Raw genomic sequence first — 16,979 nt, forward strand, 5'->3', positions numbered from 1 at the left:
TTTACATAAACTAAGTTGACTGTGCCTTTAAACAGCTTGGAAAATTCCAGAAAATGATGTCATGGCTTTAGAAGCTTCTGATAAGCTAATTGACATCATTTGAGTCAATCGGAGGTGTACCTGTGGATGTATTTCAAGGCCTCAGTGCCTCTTTGCTTGACATCATGGGAAAATCAAAAGAAATTAGCCAAGACCTCAGAAAAATAATTGTAGACCTCCACAAGTCTGGTACTTGGGAGCAATTTCCAAATGCCTGAAGAAACCACGTTCATCTGTACGAACAATAGTACGCAAGTATAAACACCATGGGACCACGCAGCCGTCATACCGCTCAGGAAGGAGATGTGTTCTGTTTTTTTATTTTTATTTCACTTTTATTTAACCAAGTAAGCTAGTTGAGAACAAGTTCTCATTTACAACTGCGACCTGGCCAAGATAAAGCAAAGCAGTGCGACAGAAACAACAACACAGAGTTACATGGAATAAACAAGCGTACAGTCAACACAATAGAAAAAAAAATAACCTCTATTTACAGTGTGTGCAAATGGCATGAGGAGGTAAGGCAATAAATAGGCCATAGTAGCAAAGTAATTACAATTTAGCAGATTAACACAGGAGTGATAGATGAGCAGATGATGATGAGCAGATGATGGTATGTAAGTAGTGAAGTAGTGTCTCCTAGAGATGAAAGTACTTTGGTGTGAAAAGTGCAAATCAATCCCAGAACAACAGCAAAGGACCTTGTGAAGATGCTGGAGGAAACGGGTACAAAAGTATTTATATCCACAGTAAAACGGGTCCTATATCGACATAACCTGAAAGGCCGCTCTGCAAGGAAGAAGCCACTGCTCCAAAACCACCATAAAAAAAGCCAGACTACGGTTTGCAACTGCACATGGGGACAAAGATCGTACTTTTTGGAGAAATGTCCTCTGGTCTGATGAAACAAGAAATAGAACTGTTTGGCCATAATGACCATCGTTATGTTTGGAGGAAAAAGGGGGAGGCTTGCAAGCCAAAGAACACCATCCCAGCTGTGAAACACGGGGGTGGCAGCATCATGTTGTGAGGGTGCTTTGCTGCAGGAGGGACTGGTGCACTTCACAAAATAGATGGCATCATGAGGTAGGAAAATTATGTGGATATATTGAAGCAACATCTCAAGACATCAGTCAGGAAGTTAAAGCTTGGTCGCAAATGGCTTAAGGACTTCAAAGTCAAGGTATTGGAGTGGCCATCACAAAGCCCTGACCTCAATCCTATAGAAAATTTGTGGGCAGAACTGAAAAAGCGTGTGCGAGCAAGGAGGCCTACAAACCTGACTCAGTTACACCAGCTCTGTCAGGAGGAATGGGCCAAAATTCACTCAACTTAGTGTGGGAAGCTTGTGGAAGGCTACCCGAAATGTTTGACCCAAGTTAAAAGTTTTAAAGGCTATGCTACCAAATGCTAATTGAGTGTATGTAAACTTCTGACCCACTGGGAATGTGATGACAGAAATAAAAGCTGAAATAAATCATTCTCTCTACTATTATTCTGACATTTCACATTCTTGAAATAAAGTGGTGATCCAAACTGACCTAAGACGGGGACTTTTTACTAGGATTAAATGTTAGGAATTGTGAAAAACTGAGTTTAAATGTATTTGGCTATGGTGTATTTAAACATCCGACTTCAACTGTATATAGCCCTTATCCTAGACACTAGTCCATCTGCAACCCATAAGGACAGTATGCACTAGTGGTGTCAGTAGGAAAGACAGGGAGATGGTGTGGTTGGAGTTCTCCAGAACTATGCTGACCGAATCGTTGCACCATCGCCCTCTCAGCCACCATAATTGCAACATTCCTCAACGGATGATCAATACAGCACCATTTCAGTTTACTTAAACTTTCCTTCATCCTGTCCTGTCTTCTCTTTGATGTGGCCAGTCAGAGACAGTCCGAGTCCCGGTGGCCCTAGTTCAATGGCCAAGTCTCCCTAATTAGTCCTCCTGAGGTTGGACACATACACACACACACAGGTGAGACCAAAGGGAATGGAATGTTCTGAAAGTTCTGGCTCCCCCATCCCTCCCCCTGGATAAGAGGAAAAATAAATATCTTTACCCTTTACTGAACTTTCCACTGGTGCTCTGGGCTCCCTGGTGTCTGGGTGGCAAACGAGGGGAAATTAGCTTCTGATGACAACCTGGTTCAATGCTCCCACGCATGGACACACACACATAGACACACAAACGTGCCTGCATAGACATGGTGAATTTAGGTGTACCTGACCTCAAAGACCAGCTGAATCACCAATTCTCTGATCTTAGTATTTATGCTTTCTGCCTAAAGTTTATGCTTAATGGAGGAGTTATAACCTCCCACATTATTCTGAAATGTTTGTATTCTGTTAAACAGTTGAGCTAAGTAAAGAACCGTCTGCCCAGTTCCCACTAGGGTTAAATATTATCCCGGGATTTTACAAATGTTCCATCCCGAGAATAAGTAACTTTTCTCCCAGATAACCCGGTATTTCCCGCCAAAACCGGAATTGTCCTTCAAAGCGTTATAAAGCATATGAATAGGCCTATGTCCAGATGTGATTTAGAGCTTTGATTGAAAATTCAATCCTGACGCTACCTGAGCCTGATGAGCCCTACATTAGACATTTAATGAGGCCAAGCCCAAATGGTTGTGCCGTTATCCAATACATATATTATATATGGCTACTGCACATTACACATAACAGAAAAACCTAAAAGCCCATAGATGGAGCAAGCTATGTGTTCTCTTGGGTAACCATTTTTTATTAGCTCTAGTAGTGTATATGTGTATGTATGTGTGTGTGTGTGTGTGTTTTTATATATATATATATATATATATATATATATATATATATATATATATATATATATATATATTGTGTCAGTCCAGAAAAGGATTATCTATTGTGGATGCAATTTGAATGGAGTTGGAGAACGACTGTGAGAGACTGATATTCAAGCTGCAATAAAAAAAATGTTTTTATATATATATCATCTTTACAATTAAAAAAATAAGGTGACCCCCGAAAGCCAGATATAGATGGGTAAATCAGACACGCATTCCGTCTTTATATTATTGCATAGACCATGCTGCAGAAAATGCAGGCCTACCTGTCACAAAACAGGAAAGTTACCATGGTGAGATGATAGGTCTACTGTACATGCATTGTGAACTGCACTCCATACTGAGATGGGTTGTCTGTCCCCACCCTGAGCGTTGATGATTTATCATGCAGAGGCCATAGAGAAGCCATATTTAGACATTGCGTATAATTTAACAGTTCTATTTCACGCCATGTGTTCATATAAATAATTTCTTATAACTTACTCGTACCTCGCAGTTATTTATCGTGTGAAAAGGGAGTGGTTTTGGGCGGCAAATCCCAGTAAATCTCGGAAGCCGGGTTCGCGCCATTCAACCATATTGCCCACTATCTTCTCTCTCTCCCCCTTGATATTTCAAAGTACTTTCAGTAGCAGTTCCTATAGGTGCACTGAATTTTTAGGAATTTAAACTGGTTAAGGTGTGGAGAAATGCTGGATGCAAGAGCAATATATTTACGTGTTTTATTAAACAAATTGTGTACAGGGACACCAAAACTACACTTCTGCAAGGTTTGTAATAATCTGTCACACTCTAGATGGTGGAGCTCCCGAGTGGCGCAGCAGGCTAAGGCGCTGCATCTCATTGCAAGAGGCGTCACTACAGTCCCTGGATCGAATCCAGGCTGTATCACATCCAGACGTAATTGGGAGTCCCATAGGGCGGCGCACAATTGGCCCAGCGTCGTACGGGTTTGGCCGGGGAAGGCCGTCATTGTAAATACTTGCCTAGTTAAATAAAGGTTACATTTTAAAAAGTTGTCACTCCACCCTTGTAGTTCATTGATAAATTAAGATCACTAATTAGTAAGGAACTCCCCTCAACTGGTTGTCTCGGTCTTAATTGAAAGGAAAAACCAAAAACCCGCTGACACTCTGCCCTTCGTGGAATGAGGTTGACACCCCTGCTCAAGAGGGAAGGGCGAACCGAAATACTCTTCCTCATCTGTTCGTTGTTTCATCCTTCCGTGCCTAGTTCCAAAACATAACATCAAGGCCTGGGACCTGGGGGTTGAATAGACTATACATTTGAACCGTCTTCATCGCTTAAGGACACCAATTACCGAATATTTTTTATTTTATATATATATATATTTTTTTTTGGGGGGGCTCAGGGGCCCAGATACCAATTACAAAGACTTGCTTTACAGTAACCTCTGACCTTAGAGATGGTACCTTGAGAACAAATTCCTATAGGGAATAATCATCAAAATAGGGTTCTTAACAGAATGAAGGGGGAGTCATTTAGTAGGTATGTGCTGAACCTTTACATGGACTGCGTCTAAAATGGCACCATCCTAGTCCCTAAAAGAAGTGTTCTACATAATGCAGGGCTGCTCAACCTTGTTCCCGGAGAGCTACCATCCTGTAGGTTTTCGCTCTATCCCCAGTTGCAACTAACATGAGCTTATCAACCAGTTGATTGTTAGAATCAGGTGTGCGAGATTAGGTTGGAGCAATAATTAGAATGTTTTTTCATTACGAGAGACGACATGCTCAATCAAGATGGCAGCCCTAATGATGGTTCGAAGACCGCATGAATGGGTTTTTGAAAATGTCTTCTTTCTCTGCTCTGAATGTCCCTGCTCAGCTGCTGTAGCTACTGGAGTAGAAGTGGGAGGGAGGGAGGGGGGGGTGAGTTGAGTGGGTGATGGATGAAACGATTGGTCCATATTTTAAACATCCTCACCTTAAACAGTGAAGTCCTCAATTTCAAAACAAACGACATCAACGATGCTACGTGAAGACCAAGGGTTAGTCTTCACGTATTATTTTAGGACCGTGTTCTAATTTGGACCTATTGTAAATTGCACATTTAAATCAATGGAAGAATTAGGCGAGAACTCGACTTATATGCCTGAATTTCAAATTGGTATTAGTCCCTGAGTGGTGGTAGCTGCAGGGTATTGCGTTTGTGTGTGTGTGTGTCCGTTTGATTGTGTGGCAGGTGAGGGACTGCAGCTCTGTCTGTCAGTCTGTTCCACTGTGTATTCGGCTGGGTTGGTAGAGAGAGACTCTGCATATCAATGGATGTCTGCCTCAGTCTGTCCCCATTGACAGGAGGTAGGATGGTTTAGAACAACACATTCACATCCTCTTGTCAGCGCACCACCAGAGCACCAGCCAGGCCTGCTAATTAAGGCCATGGTCATTAAAGGAACTTCTAGCATTTATGCCTGTGCTGGTTCCCCTCTAATGAAGCTCTCACTCCTGCCCCAGAATCAATACCTGCCTTGGGTCACAACATTAGTATGAGTGGGAGAGGTTGGGTGTCTAGTTTGTTTGTGGGTGTGTATGCATAAATTTGTGTGTGTGGGTTACCAAACTTGGTAAACTCTTGCTCTTTCTCTCGCTCTCTCTCTCATCTTATATTGGTCTGTCGTCTCTTTCCATGTAACACAGAGTGGATTTTACATGTATGGTTCCTGTGTTGTATGGTTCATGTGTCTTCCTGTGATTTTATTGGAGCTCTTTCTCGCTCTTTTTTTATTTCTCTTTCTCTCAGTGAGCGTGTCCAGAAGCTCAGGAGAGAGCTCCAGCAGGCCCGTGCTGCGCCCGCTTACGAAGAGCTGGAGGTCATCCGCCGCAGAGCCCTCGACTACGACCCACCGCGAGTGAGTGTGCGTACGTGCGCATGCGCATGCGCGCTCGGGCACATTATGCATCTGTGTGGGTGCTTGAATGTATGGGTGTGGACATGAATGTGTGTGTGTCCTGACTTGGAGTCCTCTGGCTCGCCTCCTGCTGTGCCTACGCAGATCACAGCGACTAGATTAACCACCGCAAGTGGTTTACACGCATCATCTCAGCAGAACATGGAGATTAACTCCATGATAATCCATTCTTCGAGTCCCTGCCCACTGCCTAGAGACATCAAGTGTCTTTCTCTGCTCGCTTCCCAAATGGCACCCTATTCCTTATAAAGTGCTCTTCTTTTTGACAAGAGCCCGAGCTAGGGTGCCATTTGGGACAAACACACCCTGGCTCTGAGAGAAAGGAGATCCTAAGCACGCTATATACTGAGGGTACAAAACATGTCTCTTTCCATGACAAAGACTGACCAGGTGAAAGCTATGATCCCTTGTTGATGTCAACTGTTAAATCCACTTCAATCAGTGTAGATGAAGGGGGAGAGTGGCTAGTCTGTGTCAAAGACACCTTTAAGCCTTGAGACAATTGAGGCATGGATTGTGTATGTGTGCCATTCATGAATGGGCAAGACAAAATATTTAAGTGCCTTTGAACGGGGTATGGCAATAGGTGCCAGGCGCACCGGTTTGAGGGTGTGAAGAACTGCAACGCTGCTGGGTTTTTCACGCTCAACCGTTTCTCCTGTGTATCAAAAATGGTCCACCACCCTAGAGGACATCCAGCCAACTTGGCACAACTGTGGGAAGTGGTGGAGTCAACATGGACCAGCGTCCCTGTGGAACGATTTCAACACATTGTAGGGTCCAAGCCCTGAAGAATGAATGCGGTTCTGAGGGCAAAAGGGGGCGCATCGATCCATTTTGTCTTAGAGCCTGCCCGGCTGTTTTATTTGTAGCTCCCTCTTGTTAGGATTAAGTGTTCAACAGTGGCAGCACCCTCTTTCTCTCTCTTTTTCTCTCTCTATTTCTCTCTCTATTTCTCTCTCTTTAAGCAAATAACCATTAAGGTGGTGACATTTTAGCGCTACTGCTCAGCCTGAACAAACATGCTCTCTTTCACTTTCCTCTCTCGCTCACTTCTGGTTGCGCGTGTGGAACCATCTTATAATGTTATCCGAACACTGAGACAATTAAACCGTCCTCATGATCCCCGGTTCTGTCTGATCCGTCAAAGAACATCATTCTCTTGGAATCGTTTCTTGTTGTGTGTTCCTTCGAATACCCTTATTCAAACACAATTAGGAGGCAGTGAGTGCAAGGCATCTCGCGATCATCTCATTGTTAGTTGCCGTAGAAACAAACGCCACGTCAACAGCACAGCTGTAGGTGCTTCCCCTGAGGCAGCTGCTTATGGAACATTATCATTTAAACAGAGACTGCAATGAAATCACAGGCAGAGACAGAAAGCATATTGAGACCTTATAGAAGCATGTTAAACCTATTTACTGTATAGCACATATAGAATGTGTGAGGTAAACCTTGAGAACAAAATTGAAATACTGTAAGTTAAATGGAAAGAGACAGCAGACTAATAGTTACAATATATACAGAGAGAGAGAGTAAATTAAAATGTTTCAACATTTCATTCACTCTGGCAGTTGTTGCGCCCGTGTCTCCCTGTGTAGCCTATATTGTGCCCTCCTTTCAGCTGTCTGTCTTTGCTCTTTTCAGCAGCCTAGTTTGGTAGCCTTGAATGTTTTGAGATTTAATGACACTTGAGTATTGCGCTGCTCATACCAGTTCACACAAGGCCCATTCTTCCGTTGTGCCTCGTACCGCACTGGGGAAAATGTTTAATTGAAAAGAATATAGAGGTGCGTGTAGGATTTCTCCATCTTTACAACAAAATATATATATATATATATAATATATTTAGACATTTTCAGGTTTCACAAACGGACAATAACAGCAAACATAAAATACAATAAGGGTAGGTTTTTCTGTGTCCTTTCTGTTCAATTGTTTTTCACTGTTGTCTTTTAATGGTAAAATGGCAGTACACAATCCTGCTTCGTTTACATAAAACATATTTGAAGCATGAAATACAATAAGGAAATTTAACCAACAAGATATTAGATAGCCCCCCCGATCCCTTGCTAAAATATCTCCAACTTATCTCCAAACCAATATCTCCAAACCAATATCTCCAAACCAATATCTCCAAACCATTCCACAGCTCTTTGAGGAGAAAAGCGCAGATTGTGAATTGATGCTTCGTTCAAACCCTTTATCCACACATATATGAATATAGGTGTGTGCGTGTCATCCTTTTCTAGTCTTTTCTTGTCTGTGACTCCTGTATACTCTCTCTTGTGTTCCCTCTCCTTTTCATCCCATGTTCCCCTTTCTCTCTACCTTTATCTTGACCAGTCAGTCTCAGTACACTCAGTACAGATGTCAGTCTCAGTACAGATGTCAGTCTCAGTACACTCAGTACAGATGTCAGTCTCAGTACACACCCACATATACAGTTGAAGTCGGAAGTTTACATACACTTAGCTTGGAGTCATTAAAACTCGTTATTCAACAACTCCATGAATTTCTTGTTAACAAACTATAGTTTTGGCAAGTCGGTCAGGACATCTACTTTGTGCAGACAGATTATTTCACTTATAATTCACCATATCACAATTCCAGTGGGTCAGAAGTTTACATACACTAAGTTGACTGTGCCTTTAAACATCTTGGAAAATTCCAGAAAATTATGCCATGGCTTTAGAAGCTTCTGATAGGCTAATTGACACCATTTGAGTCAGTTGGAGGTGTACCTGTGCATGTATTTCAAGGCCTAACTTCAAACTCAGTGCCTCTTTGCTTGACATCATGGGAAAATCAAAAGAAATTAGCCAAGACCTCAGAAAGAAAATGTAGACCTCCACAAGTCTGGTTCATTCTTGGGAGCAATTTCCAAACGCCTGAAGGTACCACGTACATCTGTACAAACAATAGTACGCAAGTGTAAACACCATGGGACTGCGCAGCCGTCATACCGTGCAGGAAGGAGACGCATTCTGTCTCCTAGATATGAACATACTTTGGTGTGAAAAGTGCAAATCAATCCCAGAACAACAGCAAAGGACCTTGTGAAGATGCTGGAGGAAACGGGTACAAAAGTATCTATATCCACAGTAAAATGAGTCCTATATCGAAATAACCTGAAAGGCCGCTCAGCACTGCTCCAAAACCGCCATAAAAAAAACCCAGACTACGGTTTGCAACTGCACATAGGGACAAAGATTGTGCTTTTTGGAGAAATGTCCTCTGGTCAGATGAAACAAAAATATAACTGTTTGGCCATAATGACCATCGTTATGTTTGGAGGTAAAAGGGGGAATCTTGCAAGCCGAAGAACACCATCCCAACCATGAAGCACGGGGGTGGCAGCATTATGTTATGGGGGTGCTTTGATGCAGGAGGGACTGGTACACTTCACAAAATAGATGGCATCATGAGGTAGGAAAATTATGTGGATATATTGAAGCAACATCTCAAGTCATCAGTCAGGAAGTTAAAGCTTGGTCGCAAATGGGTCTTCCAATGAACAATGACCCCAAGCATACTTCCAAAGTTGTGGCAAAATGGCTTAAGGACAACAAAGTCAAGGTATTGGAGTGGCCATCACAAAGCCCTGACCTAAATCCTATAGAAAATTCGTGGGCAGAACTGAAAAAGTATGTGAGAGCAAGGAGGCCTACAAACCGGACTCAGTTACACCAGCTCTGTCAGGAGGAATGGGCCAAAATTCACCCAACTTATTGTGGGAAGCTTGTGGAAGGCTACCTGAAATGTTTGACCCAAGTTAAACAATTTAAAGGCAATGCTACCAAATACAAATTGAGTGTATGTTAACTTCTGACCAACTGGGAATGTGATGACAGAAATAAAAACTGAAATAAATAATTCTCTCTACTATAATTCTGACATTTCACATTTTTTAAATAAAGTGGTGATCCTAACTGACCTAAAACAGGGAATTTTTACTAGGATTAAATGTCAGGAATTGTGAAAAACTGAGTTTAAATGTATGTAAACTTCCGACTTCATCTGTCCAAGTACAGGGGCTTCGTCCCAAATATCACCCTATTCTCAAAATAGCTCACTACTTTTGACCAGGCCCCTATGGGGAAAGAGGATACCTAGTCATTTGTAAAACTAAATGCATTCTACCGAAATGTGGCTTCCTCATTTAACCCAACCCTTCTGAATCAGAGAGGTGCGGGGAACTGCCTTAATCGAAGTTCACACCATCAGTGCCTGGGGGGGCACTTATTTTTAGGGGTTAACTGCCTTGCTCAAGGGTAGTGCATTATATAGGGAATACTGTGCCATTTGGGACCATGCTCTAGAGCTTTTTATCCTTTCGAGGCATAATGATAGTGTATATGATGCCTGTTGGGCCTCCGTGTACAGACTGGCCAGTTTCTGGTATTTTTAGATGTGGCTGTCCATTCGGCTGCCACAGTAGCTGGCAGTGATGTCCCCTACGCAGTAAGCCACATGCATCTGGCAGCCATTTTGGAGTTCCACTCTACCACAAGCATGTGGCATAGGCAAGGAAAGGGTGTGTCCAAAATGAGCCCTGGTTAAACGGAGTGCACTATTTGGGGAATAGGGTGCTATGTCAGAGGCAGCCTTACTTGGTCTAATCCAGACATCTGTGGTATTCGGTGAATGTCTAACCGACTGAAAAACACCCAACTAAATGAAATATAATTAAGTGTTTTACAAGTCCTTTTCTGAAACGTCCATGTACCGAAGATGGCGATTTACAGCGGAAAATGTTCTTGACCATGGAAGATAGAAGACACATTGGCTTTGGTCAAAAGCAGAGCACCATATAGGGAATAAGGTGCCATTTGGGATACAACCATAGTTGAAGTAATGAAGGGAGGAAAAATGAAGGCTTGAGGAAGTGAACTGGCTACAAGAGACGGTAACTTGGATATCAGGGAGGGCGCTGGCGGGGCCGATAGCGCAGGAGGAATATAATAAACACCTTATCTCCAACGCATTACCCTGGGAATCACACACACACACACACACACACACAGGGGCACTGTGAGTGGCACATTAACGAACACAAGCACACGCGCACACACACTATCAAACACACACCTACTCTATCACACAAATACACATACTACCCACACTCCACGCTCCCACACGCTCTATCAAACACACACCTACTCTATCACACAAATACACATACTACCCACACTCCACGCTCCCACACGCTCTATCAAACACACACCTACTCTATCACACAAATACACATACTACCCACACTCCACCCTCCCACACACTCTATCAAACACACACCTACTTGATCACACAAATACACATACTACCCACACTCCACCCTCCCACACACTCCACAAAAGATAGGACCCGTTTCCTCCGGAGCAGTACCCCCCCTCCCACCCTCTGTTGTCGGGTGGACATCGATCACGTTGATGATGTTTTAATGTCAGCTCCTGGGGGCAGATGATGCGAGCTGTGGGGGGCGGGCGTCGCTTCATAAACACCCTCCACATCATTAAGTAAACAAAAACCACCGCCGTCACAGTGATGGATGGCTAGCGTGCCTCTCGTCTGATGGTGATGGTCTACTCTACCCCCAGGAGCGCTGTGGGAGTGTGGGATGCCCAGGGGGCAAGAAAACCCCTAGTGCTGCGCAGATGCCCAGGCATAACCATAATTGTGTGTGGTGGGTGTGTAGAGCCTAGTCTTTTGAGCATGATGTTCCCTTTAGATGAGGGGTGGACGGGGCAACTCAGGGCCACGGTAACCGCAGGCTTTTGTTCAGGCCTAACACTAACAACTCAAACAATGACTCGATCATGTGCCCGTTCAATTTAGACCCCAATAGGTTTGAATAGAAATGTTATTAGAGCTGAGCTGGAACAAAAGCAGACTCTACGGCCCTCCAGGACTGGAGATACCCGCCCATCCCCTACTGGAGTCTAGATTATCCCTGCTAGCAATAGTTGGACCATTATTTATTATGTAATATATCAAAGCCTCATAGGAGGGAGCTAATGCTGTACTACAGAGAAGTGACCTGTGTTGTGTTTAGATCAGTGACTGATCTACCACTGACCAGAGATCAGTCTTGTTTGGGCTTGACAGCCCAGCAGCACCAACACAAAAAGGGGTAATGGATGAGCTGGTGTGCTTCTCCTGATGTGTGTGTGCTTACTGTGGGGGGTTGCTTACATACTGTAGCACAGTGGGTAGCCTACCGCAGAATTATGTTGTGGACTGGAGGAGAGAGAGGGTGGGAGGGAGGGGGGAGAGAGATTAAAAGAAAGACTGCTTTGTTGAGAGACTGGTGAAGAACAGGAAGGTGTAGCGAGAGGGAGAAAAGGGAGGTTTATCACCAGAGAGTAGAAGTGAGAAAAGGGAGGTTCATCAACCGAGAGTAGACGTGAGAGGGGAGGTTCATTAAGAGAGAGAGAGGGTGAAGTGAGAAAAGGGAGGTTTATTAACAGTGAGAGAAGGGGTAGAAGAGTCATTCCATGTCATTTCAGCAAGCCATGACACCCACCATCTCAGATTGTTATGAAATAATTATTTCTGTAGTTAGACACAGGTGAGATTAGCATTCCTGAAGCATAATTTTTTTGATCTCAGAGAAATTAACTTTATTGATTGCACTAATATTGGCAATTATAAATTATAGGATTCAGATAATATTCAATAAATAAACCCAACATCCGATTTGGACCTAACTTTCATGAATGTTAATCGTGTCTGTTACTAACTACAGAAACGATTTCAGAACAATCTGAAATGATGGGTTTCGAAATCCTCTTTTTGCTTTTTGAGGTGGAATGACCCAGAAGTGAGAGAAGGGAGTTTTATCAAGAGCGGGAGAATGTAGAAGTTAGTAGATTTTCTGGAAAATATTAATCCTAAATTTCAATACCGGAATTAATTCAAATTTATCTTGAGAGTCCTTGGAAATAATGCAAAACTCGGAAGTGCCCATATAAAGTGTTTAAAATCAAGATATGGCTACTATGCAAGGGTTCTTCCAAAAAAAGAATGACGTCCAGGACGCACCCCGAGTTGGCTATAGCATTGTCGAATCGTGCAAACTGTCGAATCGTACAAACGGCAGTCAAACAAAAGTCAAATGAGCATAGTTGCTAAAATTGCTAGATATTCTGCCATTCATTGAATGAGGTTATCTCAGATATTTGGCAAAATTTTGTTTAACGATTATACAGATCGCAGATTAGCTCGTGAATAATGGGGAGTTGAAGAGTTCAAATAGTTTAAATATCAAGATCTATTAACGGGGATAAACTCTGTTTAAGAAAATATCCATATCTACTCTCCTACCGTTGATCACACATTCTCTACCGATGCTCTCCTATGGGCAGCAAGTACGAGACAGCGCAGAGAAGCTGGGGGAAATGCTATAGCGGTATTTTGACATGTGTAGGAATTTTTCATGCGAGACAGGAGTTAGGATTTTGGGTCTCAGTGGGATTGGGACTGGATAAGAAAATAGCCAAGGCTCTATATAAGCCTACTACGTGAGTCAAAAGCAAAATAGTACACTTGATTTAGGCTACATGCTAAATGTTTCTGATCAGTGATAGATGAATAAATGAGCTAATACCTCCACTTGTCCAGCAATGGATCAATTAACCAAATATACAGACAGACTCAGCTAACAAAGTCACGTTGATTGAGTGGCTAAGTGAATATTTTATAATAAAATTCAATTATTTATGACAATATACACACTTTTTTTGGACAATACCATACTTCGACAGCCTAGTTTTTTGTGACGGGTCGTTCATAAACCGAATCGCATCGGTGAAAGAGCCGTTAATTTGGCTCCCTGATTTGCATACTGTTACTACTGCTTTTTGAGCTCAAAACAATGTTTTTCTGCAGATAAGTCACAAAATAATTATCTGAAGAGGGTTAATCCTCACTGCAGAAACAATAAATAGTGGGGTAACATATGGAATTGTTTTAAGATGGTCAAACCAAGGATCATTTTGATATTTGAATTTTATATTTATATATAAAAATATATTTGATGAAACATTGAATTTGGCCTTACTGCTATTAGCCCATAGAAATGCATTGAATAACAGATTCATACATGGAAAAACATAGTCAAAAGAAAATCGAAAGAAAGTTTGTTTTGAAGTGTCTGTCCTATATCTGAGAGATATACAGTGAGGGAAAAAAAGTATTTGATCCCCTGCTGATTTTGTACTGACAAAGAAATGATCAGTCTATAATTTTAATGGTAGGTTTATTTGAACAATGAGAGACAGAATAACAACAAAAAAATCCAGAAAAACGCATGTCAAAAATGTTATAAATTGATTTGCATTTTAATGAGGGAAATAAGTATTTGACCCCCTCTCAATCAGAAAGATTTCTGGCTCCCAGGTGTTTTTTATACAGGTAACGAGCTGAGATTAGGAGCACACTCTTAAAGGGAGTGCTCCTAATCTCAGCTTGTTACCTGTATAAAAGACACCTGTCCACAGAAGCAATCAATCAGATTCCAAACTCTCCACCATGGCCAAGACCAAAGAGCTCTCCAAGGATGTCAGGGACAAGATTGTTGATCTACACAAGGCTGGAATGGGCTACAAGACCATCGCCAAGCAGCTTGGTGAGAAGGTGACAACAGTTTATGCGATTATTCGCAAATGGAAGAAACACAAAAGAACTGTCAATCTCCCTCGGCCTGGGGCTCCATGCAAGATCTCACCTCGTGGAGTTGCAATAATCATGAGAACGGTGAGGAATCAGTCCAGAACTACACGGGAGGATCTTGCCAATGATCTCAAGGCAGCTGGGACTATAGTCACCAAGAAAACAATTGGTAACACACTACGCCGTGAAGGACTGAAATCCTGCAGCGCCCGCAAGGTCCCCCTGCTCAAGAAAGCACATATACATGCCCGTCTGAAGTTTGCCAATGAACATCTGAATGATTCAGAGGACAACTGGGTGAAAGTGTTGTTGTCAGATGAGACCAAAATGGAGCTCTTTGGCATCAACTCAACTCGCCGTGTTTGGAGGAGGAGGAATGCTGCCTATGACCCCAAGAACACCATCTCCACTGTCAAACATGGAGGTGGAAACATGCTTTGGGGGTGTTTTTCTGCTAAGGGGACAGGACAACTTCACCGCATCAAAGGGATGATGGACGGGGCCATGTACCGTCAAATCTTGGGTGAGAACCTCCTTCCCTCAGCCAGGGCATTGAAAATGGATGGGGATGGATATTCCAGCATGACAATGACCCAAAACACACGGCCAAGGCAACAAAGGAGTGGCTCAAGAAGAAGCACATTAAGGTCCTGGAGTGGCCTAGCCAGTCTCCAGACCTTAATCCCATAGAAAATCTGTGGAGGGAGCTGAAGGTTCGAGTTGCCAAACGTCAGCCTCGAAACCTTAATGACTTGGATAAGATCTGCAAAGAGGAGTGGGACAAAATCCCTCCTGAGATGTGTGCAAACCTGGTGGCCAACTACAAGAAACGTCTGACCTCTGTGATTGCCAACAAGGGTTTATCACCAAGTACTAAGTAATGTTTTGCAGAGGGGTCAAATACTTATTTCCCTCATTAAAATGCAAATCAATTTATAACATTTTTGACATGCGTTTTTCTGGATTTTTTTGTTGTTATTCTGTCTCTCACTGTTCAAATAAACCTACCATTAAAATTATAGACTGATCATTTCTTTGTCAGTGGGCAAACGTACAAAATCAGCAGGGGATCAAATACTTTTTTCCCTCACTGTAAGAAGATCAGGAAGCTGTCAGAACAGCTTAAATTCGTGGGGACATGGACTCTACAAGGTGTCAACTGTTCCACACGGATGCTGGCCCATGTTGACTTCAATGCTTTCCATAGTTGTGTCTAGTTGGCTGGATGTCCTTTGGGTGGTGGACAGCTTGAAACACACGGGAAACTGTTGAGTGTGACAAACCCAGCAGCGTTGCAGTTCTTCACACAAACCGGTGTGCCTGGCACCTACTACCATGCCCCCATTCAAAGGCACTTTTGTCTTGCCCATTCGCCCTCTGAATGGCACACATACACAATCCATGTCTCAGTTGTCTCAAGGCTTAAAAATCATTCTTTAACCGGTCTCCTCCCCTTCATCTACACTGATTTTAAGTGGATTTAACAAGTGATATCAATAAGGTATCATGGATTCACCTAGTCAGTCTGTCATGGAAAGAGCAGGTGTTGTTAATGTTTTGTAGACTCAGTGTATACTTCCATTCATTTTTTTTTAAACTGGTACCGGGCTACCTTCAGGCGAGTCTTTTGAGGCTAGTGGGCGTCCTAGTTGCAAAACTGCAAACTCTGCCCATCTGTCTCTCTAGGCAGGCTAAAGCAAATGCTAAAAAATGTTCAACCCATGTCTGCTCTCTCCTTTCTCTCGATCTCTCCCTTCTCTCCCTTCTAAGCTCTTCTCATGTCAGCGTGTCTATTGGACACTTTGGTATATCTGACTGCCCAATTGTAACCCCCTTTCAGGTTTCACTGATCATAGTCTCCCTCCCTTTCCTAACTATGCCAGTCGCTCAGTTATTCCTGGAGTATGAAACAAAGACTAACTTCTAACAGACCCATATAATTACATAAGCTGCAGTATAATTGAGAAGTTCAGCCCAGCCCAAATCAAAAGTGGGGACTAACACTAGCCTTTAATCACAGTAGCTATAGGCTGTAACTGCAGCCGGCCGTGGCAGTGGCCCTCACTCCAGCCCTGTAAGGTGTGCGTGGACTGTGGGTAAGTTGTTATGGGGCAGGGTGGGTCGAGAGGCTTTGGCTTGGCCCCCTGAAGTGCGCTGAACTCGTAACTGCCTTTGGTCTGCACATATTTGAGGTTCGGTGCCCTTGGATGGTGTGTGCCTGTGTGTGAATTTGTATCTGGTGGGGTTCTAAAAAGAGAAAAACGTATCACCACACACACCTAGGTCATCCTAGTGCGAGTTTGTGAGTGCTTGTGTGTACGTATGCACGCGTGTGCGTGTGTGTGTGTGTGCACATGTGTTTATCTAAGGCTTAGCTGAGATTGGACTGGACGAGAACGACACAAAGGAAGGAGACAGAGAGCTAGAGAGGTGAGAGAGAGAGAAGGAGAGAAAGAGATGCTTGCTTTCCATAATGACAGAGGTAAACTATATATATAAAAAAA

At 43.0% G+C, this 16,979-nt stretch overlaps 1 protein-coding gene across 1 annotated transcript in view; it reads left to right on the top strand.

Annotated features, from left to right (window-relative positions):
- The window catches only part of LOC106574327 (partitioning defective 3 homolog B), a 241,797-nt gene that overhangs the window by 206,147 nt on the left and 18,671 nt on the right, over positions 1-16,979 (top strand). The window contains exon 22 of the mRNA XM_045696696.1: positions 5,637-5,745. Coding sequence (XP_045552652.1) covers positions 5,637-5,745 — 109 coding nt within the window. The remainder of the gene's footprint in view (positions 1-5,636; positions 5,746-16,979) is intronic.

Source organism: Salmo salar, chromosome ssa16, assembly GCF_905237065.1.
Source record: "Salmo salar chromosome ssa16, Ssal_v3.1, whole genome shotgun sequence".
Classification (NCBI taxonomy): domain Eukaryota; kingdom Metazoa; phylum Chordata; class Actinopteri; order Salmoniformes; family Salmonidae; genus Salmo; species Salmo salar.